Source organism: Phascolarctos cinereus, unplaced genomic scaffold (assembly GCF_003287225.1).
Source record: "Phascolarctos cinereus isolate Bilbo 61053 unplaced genomic scaffold, phaCin_HiC Scaffold_1;HRSCAF=81, whole genome shotgun sequence".
Lineage (NCBI taxonomy): Eukaryota > Metazoa > Chordata > Mammalia > Diprotodontia > Phascolarctidae > Phascolarctos > Phascolarctos cinereus.
Genome location: NW_027555514.1, coordinates 89,264,425 through 89,277,925, shown reverse-complemented (window position 1 = coordinate 89,277,925; position 13,501 = coordinate 89,264,425). Strand labels below are relative to the sequence as shown.

General features: G+C 37.2%; 1 protein-coding gene across 4 annotated transcripts in view; it reads left to right on the top strand.

The window, feature by feature from the left end:
* Positions 1 to 13,501, top strand: part of ACTR3B (actin related protein 3B) — a 103,176-nt gene that overhangs the window by 49,855 nt on the left and 39,820 nt on the right. For 3 of the 4 annotated variants that reach the window (XM_021009618.2, XM_021009616.2, XM_021009619.2), the window contains 2 exons: positions 3,329 to 3,472; positions 12,973 to 13,146. In XM_021009618.2, the coding sequence (XP_020865277.1) occupies positions 3,329 to 3,472; positions 12,973 to 13,146 (318 nt within the window). The remainder of the gene's footprint in view (positions 1 to 3,328; positions 3,473 to 12,972; positions 13,147 to 13,501) is intronic. The other variant, XM_021009617.2, reaches the window with a different exon arrangement.

Here is a 13,501-nt window from a genome sequence, read left to right as displayed (position 1 = left end):
CACCCCTGTATTTTTTTGAGGTCATCCCAACATAATCAACTCACACCTGTGCCCTCTATGTAGACTTCTTCTAACTCCTAATAATATTAAAGTTCTTAGAAGTTATGTGCGTCATCTTCCCATATAGGAATGTTAATAGTTTATTGAGTCCTTTATAATTACTCTTTCATATTTACCTTTTTATTCTTCTCTTGAGCCTTCTATTTGAATGTCAGATTTTTTACTCAGCTATGATCTTTTCATCAAGAACCTTTGAAATTTCTCTATTTCATTAAATATCCATTTTTCTCCTGAAGGATTATATTCAGCTTTGTGAGATAGACTATTCTTATAATCTTAGCTCCTTTGCCTTTCAGAATCCTTCTGCTCCTTTTATGTAGGAGCTGCTATATCTTGTATGATCCTGACTGTGGCTCCATGATATTTGAATTGTTTCTGTCTAGATGTTTGCAGTATTTTCTCCTTGACCCGGGAGCTTTGGAATCTGGCTGTAATATTCCTATGAATTTTCATTTTGGGGTGTCTTTTAGGAACTGATTGGCAGATTCTTTCAATTTCTATTTTACCCTCTGGATTTAAAATACAGGGTCAGTTTTCCTTCATAATTTCTTGAAATATATGATATCTAGGCTCTTTTTTTGATCATGGTTTTCAGCTAGTTTAGTAATTCTTAATTTATTACTCCTCAATCAATATTCCAGGTCTGTTGTTTTTCCAATGAGGTAGTTCACATTTATCTTCAATTTTTTCATTCTTTTACTTTGTTTTATTGTTTTCTGAAGTCTTGTGGAATCATTGGCTTCTATTTGGCCAATTCTAATTTTTAAGAAATTATTTTCTTTAGTGAGCTTTTGTACCTCTTTTTCCATTTGGCCAATTCTAATTTTTAAGAAGTTCTTTTCTTCAGTAAATTTTTGTGCCTCTTTTACTATTTGACCAATTCTGTTTTTTTAATGAATTATTTTCTTCAGTATTTTCTTTTTGTGTGCCTCTTTTACTAAGCTCTTAATTCTCTTTTAATAATTTTCTTACATCACCTTAATTTCTTTTTCCAATTTTTCTTCTCTCACTCTTATTACTTTCTTTAACTCTTCCAGGAATTCTTGGGCTTGGGTCCGATTAGCTTTTTGCTATGAGAGTTTGCTTGTAGGTGTTGTCACATTGTTGTCTTCTAAGTTTATGTCTTGATCTTCCCTGCCACGTTAGTAATTTTTTATGGTCAAGTTCTTTTTTTGCTGTTTGTTCATTTTCTTAGCCTGTTTCTTGACTTTGAACTTTATGTTAAAGTTGGGCTGTGTTCACCCTGGGGGTGGGGAAGCACTGTGTTAAGCTTCAGGCTTTTTCATGCTGCTGTTTTCAGAGTTAGTTCTGGGGTCTGCAAGTTTTCAGTGCTTCCAAGGTGATGTGATCCGCGAAGAGATGTCATCACTGCACTTCAGGTCTGTACCCTGGTCTTTACCCTGCTCCCCTGTAGCTGCAAGTTTTAGTGTTCCTCTCCACCTGCAACTGAGACCCAGAACTGCTTATGGCCAATAGAGTTGGCAGTCAGCACCAGCTGCATCCACTGCCAGCAAAGGGTCCTCTTTAATCTTTTTCTGACTAGTTGTCCAACCCCTTTATCTACTCTGGTCTGAGAGTTCCTGAAGCTGCTACTGATGCTGCTATGGTGGCCACTACCGATGCTCCTGCTGCACTCCAGGCCTGTACCTACCTCTTCTATGGACCTCCTAAATTGTCTTAGGCTGGATAAATGTCTCCTTCTGACCTTTTGTTGGCTTTGCTACCCAACATTTGATTTTAGGCATTATATTAAAGTTGTTTGGAGGGGAATATTGGGAGAGTTCAGCTGGGTCCTGGCCTATACTCTGCCATCTTGGCTTTGCCCCCTAGAATAATGTTTTTAAATGTATAAACTAAAATACACAGCATTGCAAAGGAAATCAGAAGTTAGTGACAATAAAGATGTGTTTTTTCCAATCCAAATTCGTAGATTCTTCCTGATACCTATTGTTGGTGGATCCCAAGTTAAGTTCGTCTGGTTTAGAGTGATGTGGAGTTGATTTAAATAGTTCTCCACCTCAGATTATTTATCCTGAAGGCTGATTAGAGAGATACCTTTCCATTTTCTGAGTTTTCTGGGATTCGTTTTGTATTACTGCTAGTGCTAGTGTTCTTCTGGAGTCAGCACTGTCTACTGCTAGGATTCCTTTGAGCAGTAGTGGTCAAAAATTGAGGAATTTTTATTGATGCATCGTGATGTTTGGTATTTCCTGTTTTCTCATGCTTTATAGATAATAGTTCCCCTATATGGATGGCACAATGTAGTGGCAGAAGGAGAGAATCTGTTTACATATGAGACCAGTCAGCTTTTGGTTAAGGTAACATTAGGCAGTGAGAGGGCGCAGTAGAAAGAGTGCTGGGCCTGGACTCAGGAGGACCTGAGTTCAAATGTGGCATCAGACACTTACTAGCTATGTGACTCTGGGAAAGTCACTTTATCCTGTTTGCCTCAGTTTCCTCATCTGTAAAATGAGCTGGAGAAGGAAATGGCAAACCACTCTGGTATCTTTGCCAAGAAAACCCCAAATGATGTCATGAAGAGTCAGACACTATTGAAAAAAAAAAGACAAAGGTAGTATTGAGTTATATTGCTTTAAATAGAAAACATATTGTTCTTTAGTGTTTGGGGTTGTTTATTTTTGAATGATAACAATAATCAGTTTTGTTATTATTAACAACAACTGTTCACATTTATATAGTAATTTGTAGTTTACAAAGCTTTATGCATACCATATCTCATTTGATTCCTGAAACAACCTTGTGAACTAGGTAATATAAGTATTACTATGCCATTTTTATAACAAGAAGAAACTGAGTTTCAGAGAAGTAGAGTCAGTTGTAAGAATTTTAATTAGGACTTGAACCTAGGTTTTTTCCTAAATCCAATGGCTTCTCAACTGCATCAAGCCACATTTTTTAGAGGTATAGTCAATAGTAGATGTGTAATCAGTTGAATTAACATTTTATAAATAGAATAGTTTTTCTTTTAGTGAACAGAAAACTTGTATTTTCTGGATATCATATCTTGTAAGTAATGGAATTTCCCACATAGTTTTTGCTTAAGTACCCATAGTGAAATTATTGTTTATAGTTTCTCAGGTTATTGAGGTTTAAGTTTTAAAGCAATTTTTATAGTCACCCAGTATAGTGCTTTGCACACAGTGGGAATTTAGCAAATGATTGATGACTAAGTAAACTAAAAGTATATACTGAGTTGAAGAACTTTAAAAGGACTTTTTCTTACCAAGCTCTTTTTCTTTCCTTGTAGGCAGAAGGTTATGTAATTGGAAGCTGCATCAAACACATCCCTATTGCAGGTAGAGATATTACATATTTCATTCAACAGCTCCTAAGGGAGAGGGAGGTGGGAATTCCTCCTGAGCAATCACTGGAGACAGCAAAAGCCATTAAGGTAAAATTAATGTAAAATTGGTTAGTTTGGGGATGAGAAAGATGGGTTTTGGGTTTTTGGGGGGCTTATAATTTTTCCTTTTAAATAATGCCTCTCATATATATATATATACATATATACATATGTGTGTGTGTATATATATTTATATGTATATATTAGTAAATATAGGAGTGGCTTATATTCCAAAAGTTTATTTCTCAGTCCATTGTTTGGAATTTAGAATGTATTTTCCCATAGAAACAATTTTTAAATGATGATTAGGGTTCCAGGCTATACCACAAAAAATTGTTTAAATCACTGTGAAGCAGAAATAATACTATTAGTAGCCTCTGTGAAGTAGAAATAGGACAGTTAGTAGCCTTAAACTTCTCTAAACTGTGTCTGAGTTGTGAATCCTAAGCTTTATCCTTGTCTGTCTGTCTTCCCTGTCCCCCATTGCCCCTTAGTCCTAAGAGAGAAATGGGTGGGGGAAGCAAGTATGCTCAACAAATGTTGTCAACGTTGTAAGGGAAGATTAATGGGGATAGTAACTAGAGTGGGGAGGGGAAGAATCTCCTGAAAATAATATGTAAATGCACTGAACTTATCACCTGACTGAAGTACACTTAAAGGTTAAAGCTTTAAAGAGAGGTAAAAGAGTTAAAGAGAGCTCAAGTGATTTTCTGAGAATCACAGACTTGATAGTTTAAGAGACAGGACTTGAATTCAGGTCTTCTTGCCATGAAGGCTAGCTTTCTATACTATATCATGCTGCCTCTCAAGGTTAAAGTGAAGTTAAGAAGAATTCTTTTGGAGTGTTAAATAATAATCAAATTTAGAATCTAAAATTAGTATTGTAAGTCTGAAGCAGGACATTTTTATCATTAATATGCATAAGAATACACATATTGGAACATAACCTACATGAGTCCTAATGAAGTAATGACCTTCAATTTACTGGGATTTTTTTCAGCACTTTACTTTTTTTGGAAAGAGGCAAATTAAAAAAAAAGCTAACATCATGGATTTAGTGTATTGTTACTTTCAGGATAGTTCTGGAGTCAGTACATATTCCACCATGTTGCATATCTGCTGCATTTCCAGTCTTCTACAAAAATAATCAATGTTGGCATTCATTGTAAGATTAAAAACAAGAATTAATTCTGTTCATAGTACTTTAAGTACTTAAGTCAGGAATATGGACCTAAGACATTATAGAAAGTCTTTTCATAATCAGGTTTTGAAGCAAAGAGTTATTTTGGTCAACTCTCAGTTAAACAAAATACCTAGTTAACTGGAAGGCTGGCATTCCAGCGTGTGATAATCTTCTATATTGTTAAATTTGAGAAGTTAACTTTTTTTTTTTTTGTGAAGCAGTTGGGGTTAAGAGTCACACAACTAGTGAGTGTTATGTATGTGAGGCCAGATTTGAACTTGGGTCTTCCTGACTCCAGGGCCAGCGCTCTCTCCACTGAGCCACCTAGCTGCCTCGAAGAAGTTAACTTTTTAAAGGTGTCATCTTTTTAGGCAGTTTAAGAAAAGGTAAAAATAGTGTTAAAGAACAAATTTGTCCAGTTCCCAATTTCTCTTATTTAAAAATACAGGAAGTCCTTTAAAGACTTTTAGTACTTATAACAAAGGTGGAGGAGCAGTGGTTGGGCCCAATAAAAGAAACTCAAGCTATGAAAGGAGTTTAGACACTGGCGTACCCTAGTCTTTTATTTTTATTTCTTTTGTCTTGGCTTCTCAAAAAAAATCCAAAAAGGAAATTATTCAGACATAGGTGGTTATTACAACAATCAATCCCTAGCTGTGAATTGGTATTAACAGCTGTTGATAACCCTTAGCAAAAGTGGGTTATCCGTGGGTAAAAAAAGCATGGGATAGCACTGGGAATGTAATAAGTGAAGAAGGGTAAATATAATCTAACATTTCCTAAATTTCTCAAACTGTGTTCCTTGAAATTTTATGTGAATGGGAGAGTTCCATGACTGCTTGTGTGGAGATGATGGAAACCTGGGGATGGGGGTGGAAATTGATTATTTTTCTTTAGAATTTGTGATAGAGAAAAAGGAAGAAAGTTGAATATGGTCTTGATATAAACCCAGAATTTTAAGAGAGCAGGTCTGAAAGTGTTCATAGGTGGGATCTAGTGACTAAAATTTTATGGAGTTAGCCAGACCAAGAGAGAAGGGATATTATTAAGAATGAAATGGTAAAGTCACAGAGAAGAAGTTCCAGAGATGTGGAGGAACAGTGGTTGTCTGAAGGAACTGATGTGGATGCACAGAGAATTTACCAAGTAACTTGGATTTTAAAAAGAAATGCACAGAAAATGAAAGCAAAGACAATCAGATGAATACAGATGAATACAGATGTGTGACACATTCCATGAAGAGGAGTGTCAGGAGAGGTTTAAATCTCCTTCCTAATTCCTCCTAAGTTTATGAAGTCACAGCAACTAAAGATTAGTTAATAGAGATAATGAGGCATCAGTGTGCTGACACCTGAAGATTTTCTTTATAAAGTGCAACCTTTCTTTGATATAATTAAAGGGAGCAACCTCATTGGACAAGCAAAAATAGCTACGGACTTTGAATAGCTAAGCTCTGGATGAATCCAGCAGTTTTGGGGGAGTGAATGTAAGGAGCTACTTGTGGAGGAGCCCCCTGCAGGGCAGGGTGGTATGAGGAGCCTTCTTTCTTCTCTCTCTCCCTCCATTAGCTGTGTAGCTTTTAAGGGGAACTACTTGACCAGTAGGAGAGACTTTATGCACTGGGGAGCAGAAACACACACTCTAGACAGACAAATGAATGACAGGAGACAAGAATGAGAGACAAGAAACAGTCGCCAGGAGTGGATCCTTTGGCAGCAGAGAAGGGAGCTGGCTGTGGAGTTAAGAGAATGCCAGCCTTGGCGATCCAGAGTTGGGCTGTGGACAGGATTCCCTGAAGAGAGAAAGGAGTTCCAGGCCCTGCAGTTCTGGAGTCGTGAATTGCTTTTGCACAGTTATTTCTGCATTTGTGCTTCACTGCCCTTGTACTCTGTAGCTACTTTTCCCATGGACAGTGTGTATATGAGTGGAACAGTGTGCCCAGTTGTATGGAGGGAATATTTTGTAACTACTATTTTTACTATGCCATTTTAGTAAATTCTGTTGCTAATTACATCTACTGACTTTGCTAATGAATGCACACAGATGAGGGGTCAATGAATTATTGTGTTACAGAACCACAGACTGCTCCAAAAAACCTGGGAATAACAGACACCCTTGGGGAGAGAGCCCAGAGGATGTGTTATACTATGGGGAATATATTTCGGTGGCCACTGGAGAAATTCTCCTTGGATGGCCTAGCAGGGATGTATTAAAGAAAAATTAGCATTTATAAGAATTTTACAATTTTACAATTGGATAATTAGCTTTCCAGTGTATTTCCTTTACGAGTCATAACTTTTGCATTGTTGAATTCTTAAGTATGAATTGCCTATTTATTATTGTATGCACTAGGAATATGAAAGCTGATATAAAAAGTATGGATGTTTTATCTCTAGAACATTGGTACCTGGCTTTTTTGTGTGGCAAAGAATTAGAAACTGAACAAAAGGCTGAACAAGTTATGGTATATATATGTGATGGAATACTATTATGCATAAGAAATGATGAAGGGGATGGTTTTAGAAAAACCGGGGAAGACTATAAACTGATACAAAGTGAAGTGAGCAGAACCAGGAAAACAGTTTATACAGTAACAAAAATACTCTTAAAGAAAAACAACTATGAAAAATTTAGGAACTAAACACAGTGTAACTAACCACAGTTCCAGAGGACTCCTTATGAAACATGCTATCCACCTACAGATGGGTGATAGACTTGGGGTACAGATTGAAGCATGCACACACATGCATACACATATGTGTATACATGTGATAGAGTGTATATATATGCATATAAGTATATGTATATTTTGAACATGGCTAATGGAGAAATTTGTTTTGCTTGGTCTTATTTTTTTAATGGGTTTTGTTTATCTAGTTCTCAGTAGGTGGGAGAGAATTTGAAAATAAAAATAACAAAAAATTGAATTTAAAAAATAGATTACTGGTGACTGGAAATTTTGCCTAGAATACACTAAGGGAACTTATTAAAAAAAATTGTTGAGTGGATCTAGACTACTTCTCTTACTGTGTGGCATGAGTTTAGACAATTTGTCTAAGAGCCTTGTGTGCTGTTGGTCCATAGCATAATGTTTTCCTATTTGCCTAGAAACCCTGAGTAACCAGCTCCAACTGCTCAGTTCCTTTTTTTGCTAGGGGAACTGTATACTTCTTTTGGACTTTTTCAAGTTTGTTTTCCTTTTTTTTTTTTTTTTGGCAAGGCAGTTGGGGTTAAGTGACTTGCCCAGGGTCACGCAACTAGTAAGTGTCAAGTGTTTGGTCTGAGGTCGAATTTGAACTCAGGTCCTCCTGACTTCAGGGCTGGTGCTTTGTCCATTGTGCCACCTAGCAGCCCCTTTGTTTTCCTTTTTAAGTTGGCTGTTTTGTCTAAGGGAGAGGTAAAGTCAGCCCTCCAATTCGATTGGAGGTTGGAGGAGGAATAAAAAAGTTTGTAAAAATTGCTGTGGTAAGTGGGACCAAAAGTCAAAATGGGAGGTGTAAAAGGACTGCTTTGCTTCAATGAGGTCTCAGTTAAGATTACATAACATGACTAGTAGCAGAACCAGTAAGTGAGGCTTTCATGATTTTCTGTAGCTTCATTCAACAGCACAAATGGAAGTGAGGAGAGCAGATGGTAGGAGTAATCCAAGGCAGAGGCTTGTCAGGGAAAGATTAGCCACAGAACAAGGGGCACATGACGCAAGAGAAGACTACCATGTGTATAGAATTTAACTGGTTCGACAAGCAATCAGTAAGGACCCCAGAAAAAACTGAGGGGTCAAGACTGAAGTTACGGTGAGGAAAAAAAACAGTTTAATGCTGAAAGGCAGAAGGAAAGGTAGAATGATAAGTGTGTGATCAGATAAGGAAATTTCAGAGTTCATAAACATGGAAATAGTGCTTTTGTGGATGATGGCAAGATCATTTCTGTGTGTATCTAAGGTAGGGTGGAAAAGTAGGATATGGGAAATGAATAATTAAGGAACTCAGAGGTTAGGGTGTTTGAGGGACTGTTAATATCTATATTGAAATCTGTTAGTATGAGAGCAGGAGTTAAGGAAGAGAGGAAGATTATGAGCCAGGCACTGAACTCATTGAGGAAAAAAAAAAGGGGGTGGGGTGGGAATATCCTGGGGGTTAGTAGACAACAGCTGCCAAAATTTTGATTGGGTGATGGCTGTGGATTCAGTGAACCTCAAATGAGAGATTACTGAGTGATGGTGTCAGGAGAGCCTGGAAGTGGCAGTAGGGAGCAAGGAACATTCCAACTCCACCTCAGCCAGTGAGTTGGAGAGGAATGAGAGGAAGTACTGGAGCAGCCAGTACTTTTAAGGGTCACCAAAGAAACTGTGTTATTAGGATGAAGCCAGTGTGAGCCTGAAGATATAAGGAGTAGGAAAGGTAAAGATTTAAGATAAAACCATTTAAGATAAAACCCATGGAGCATGCTCATTTTGGAGAGCACAGTGAAAAAGGGTGGATAGCTTTTGAGTAGGACACTGGAGGGGGAGAAGGGGCTCTTTGTGAGGAATTGTAATAACAGAGCAGGCAATGAGGGATGAATTTGAATAGTGACAGCTGGGGATTCAAATCACTAGGGTGGGGAGAATATGACCAGGTGGAAGTTTGGTAATCATTGAGTAATAAGTTCATGTAGGTTATCAATATCCCTAGAGGTTTGGTCTTTGGGTAGAGTCCTCTCAGCATCAAGCAGCTCAGATGAAAGGGACAAATAAGAGGGAGTTGATGGAAAGACTTTCCCCACCCCCCCACACTCTAAAGGCAAGAGACTGCTTTCTTGAGTGATTTTTGGCTGCATAATCTGAAAAGTTTTGGCTACTAGGTAGAAAATGTAGTGATAGATATGTTTCAGTGCTGGCCCAGAAGTCCACAATAAGTTTGGGCAGTCAGGAGTGGCATTTGCTCTCTGTGCCCCTCAGATCAGTAGCTGGTTGTGTCACTACTGTCCATTATTATTATTCCTCTCTTTTCTTATTTCTTTGTTACTTAAGAAAAAAAACAACAAAAAAACCAAAACCAAACCTCAGCAGAGCCCTTCTGAAAAACTGTTGCATAATGCTCCCAAGAGCTGTAAGATATTTTCATTGCAGCATATCTGTTATAATTTTATTTTGTTTTGCTTTACTTTTATTTGCCTTGTTTGTTTTTCCTCAGTTGGAGAAAGGTGAGAGGGAGAGAATATAAATACTTAAATTAAAAAAAATCAAAGAAAAAAATTAAAAGTCACTTAATCTCTCTGAGGCCTTCATTTCCTTATCTGTACAATGAATCAATTGAACTAGATGACCTGTTAATATCCCTTCCAGCTCTAAATTTTATAATCTGTGATCTTTCAGTATCAGAAGACATAATTTATCTGGGACAAGATATCTGAGTGTGTCAAAGGCCATTCGATGTTCTCTTATTGTCACCATTTTTTCTCTTGAGAATCTTTACCCTCTTCCTCTCCCATTAGGGATACCCCCTGCTCTGAGCTCATTTGGATACTAATTGTTTCAAATTGGCTTAGACCCTTACAGGGTGGGGCATTCATCCTCTTCCTCTCTCACTAAGAGGCTCCTCTTCTCTCAACCCTTATGTAAGAATTTGGTTTAACTTTAGAGGAATGAAAATTGTTCTTGGTCCCTATAGGGCACTTGAAATTTTTCTTGGGGTTCCAGGAATACCAATTGATTCCTTCCATTTCCTTTTCCAGCCCATTTTACAGATGAGGAAATTGAGGCAAACAGGGTTAAAAAATGACTTACTTATCTTACACTTCACTCCTTCCCCATATTCTTCCCTCTCATTCAGACCCTGAGGTCTAGTGACACTGGCCTCCTTAATATTCTCTGAACTAGACACTCCATCTCTTGACTCTGCTTTTTCACTGGCTATCTCACATGCCTGGACCCCCCCTCCCCCTTCTTCCCCCTCTTCAAGTCCCAGCTAAAATCCCACATTCAGGAACGTTTTTCTGATTCCCCTTAAGAGCACTCCCTTCTGTTGATTATCTCCAAGTATATATCTTATTTGTACATAGTTGTTTTCGTGTCGTCCCCCTCATTAGACTGTGAACACCTTGAGGGCAGAGACTGTCTTTTGCCTTTATATCCTTAGCTCTTACCACAATGCTTGCCATAGAGAAAGTTACTTAATAAATTGTTGTTAACTGACTTTTTAGCTCCTGTTAAGTGGCAGGCATTGCATTTAGGTGCTGGAGATACAAATAGGAAAGTGAGATAGTCCTTATCCTCAATGGTTTATTTAGCATGTTCCTCTCAGTCACAAAATCAGTTGCATTCAGCAGGTTTAATTGAACAGAAAATTCACCATATTTACTCTTGAAAATTAATTACATAAAGCTTAATTTGAATTTCATTTTCACAGTTGTTTTAAAATGTGGATCAAATATTAATTTCCCTTAATTTTTAACTTGGAGGAGTAGGGTAAAAGAAAGCTATAGAAAATATTCTAGCTTAAAGGAAACAGTCTGCAGTTATGCTTCGTTGTGTTTTATTTTGAACCTCCCACATCTGCCCTCATATTGTGTTTCACAAATCAATTTAGCCATGGGAACATGTTCAGATTTGAATGAATTGATAGAGCCTATAAAAGTTGGAGTTTGGGAGGGTTTTTTTGTGGGGGGAGATGGAGGGGCATCTGGGTATATGGAATACTCTTAGGATGTGTATCTGGAGTGGTGTCACATACATTTTGTTTTGCTTTTTAGTTAAAGTTTTGTTTATGCCTTCTGAGTCTTCCCTTGTAAGAAAAGAAGGGAAAAAAAACCTTTAAAAGTAACACATATTGATTATGACTGATAGTGTATGCAACATTGGAATTAGGGAAATTTTGAAGCAAAATAATGGAAATTAAGCCAATTTTCATCCCCCCCCCGCCACATAATAAGTGTTTAAAAACATGATTTCAGATTTCATATTTTAGAGGGAAAATACTGCTATCACCAAAATTTATTCATGTAACTGTCCTAGTCACATCAAACTAAAAATCAGAATCACACAATTTTGAGTTGCAAAAGATTTCAATGATCATCTAGTTTAACTTGTACTAAAAAAAGAATCTCCACTACCACATACCTCACAAATGTATGTGTTTGTAGGCAGTTGATAAACTTTTGTAAAATTTTTAGCACCATCTTAGTATAGTACCATTTTTGTCCTGGCCTTTTGGTGGTTGAGATGTCATGAGAAACTCACTAGGATCCAGTTCAGTACAATCAGCAGGCATTTAATAAACACCAACCTTGATCCAGACACTGGAGATATAAAGGTAAACATGAAAATAGTCCCTGCCTTCAGGATGCTTATATTTTACTAGTTGGTAATTTGGAAGCTCTAAAAAGTCTTAAATTCAGTAGGCTAAGATTCCTCAAAATTTTCTTTTTCTCATGCTCTGTTATGTAACTGAAGAAGCCATGGTAAACACTATACTTACTTCTCTATAGAGCTTACAGATGACAGTAGACTAATTCTAAATCTGAAGATGATCAGATTCTTATGTAAGCCTGTTCCTAGGAAACGCTGTTTATGGCCAATTCCTTTTGATGAGAATGTAGAGTTTTAACCTGTCACCGAATTCTGTTACTGAAGCAATTTGCTGTCTAATTGCAAAGATACTGATTGACAAGTAATTGAAAAACATACTCAAGAAGACAGCATGTCTTTCAGAAGACTGAGAGAGTTTGGAAGGCAGTGTGTGATCATAATCCACATCAAGCTGAGTGTAGTGATGTTCAGATATACCCATGCTCTAGAGATGTTACACCTCTTATAGTTTGATCAGTGCCCTCTGTGAACTACAATGGACAGACAAGACCACTAACAACGAAGCACTGGATTCCAGCCCGTCTACACCATGGAAGAAATGCTTACTGCTGCATGAAAAATCGATGACAGTAGGATATCTAAACATTTGATGTGTGGGAAGCTAAAGTGAAACAACAGTAGGGTGAATCGCTGAAAACAGTACTTTGAAATGAAGTATCAAATTATATTGGCAGAATTCTGAGATGGGCAAAGGCATTAAGCTAAAATTGAGATAACTAGGTTACAAATAGCAGTAGGATCAAGTCACAAATTAAAGGATACTTTGTAGTATCAAAAAGTTTGCTAGTTGAATTCATCAGACTGTTAGTTGTTCCTATACTCTGGGTAAATTACTGTAAGGAATATCTTTAAATGCAATAGATGGTAATAAATATAGCCTTTTATTTTTATTTTTTTGAGTCATAGACAGGTTGCATGTTAGAGGTCTGGCTGCTGCATAATGCTGCTGTATTTTTTGATTGAGAGAATACATTTTAGTTAGTCCTTAATGTCTGGTGATCTTCATATTTTGTGCAGGAGAAGTACTGTTATATCTGTCCTGACATAGTTAAAGAATTTGCCAAGTATGATATAGACTCACGTAAATGGATCAAACAATACACAGGCATCAATGCAATCAACCAGAAGAAATTCATTATAGATGTTGGTTATGAAAGGTTCCTTGGACCTGAAATTTTCTTTCATCCAGAGGTAAGAAAATTTTGTGTGTGTGTGTGTGTGTGTGTGTGTGTGTGTGTGTGTGTGTGTGTGTGTGTGTGTGTGTGTATGTATGTATGAGCTGTAGATTGTGTTTTTTGGAGCAATAGCACCACCTACTGTGAAAAGACAAGTTTTCAACAAAGGTGTCAAATGGAGAAAGTTGGGTATCTGGTGATAGCTTGTTATACTTACATATTAAAAAAATCTCTAAGAACTCACACACAACTACCATAGTAAAGGGAACACCAGGCTAGGAACCAGGAAATCTGCATTCAAGTTCTGACCAACACTTAAATGTATTTTCTTAGGCAAGTCACTTTACCATTCTGAGCCTTTGTCTCTTCAT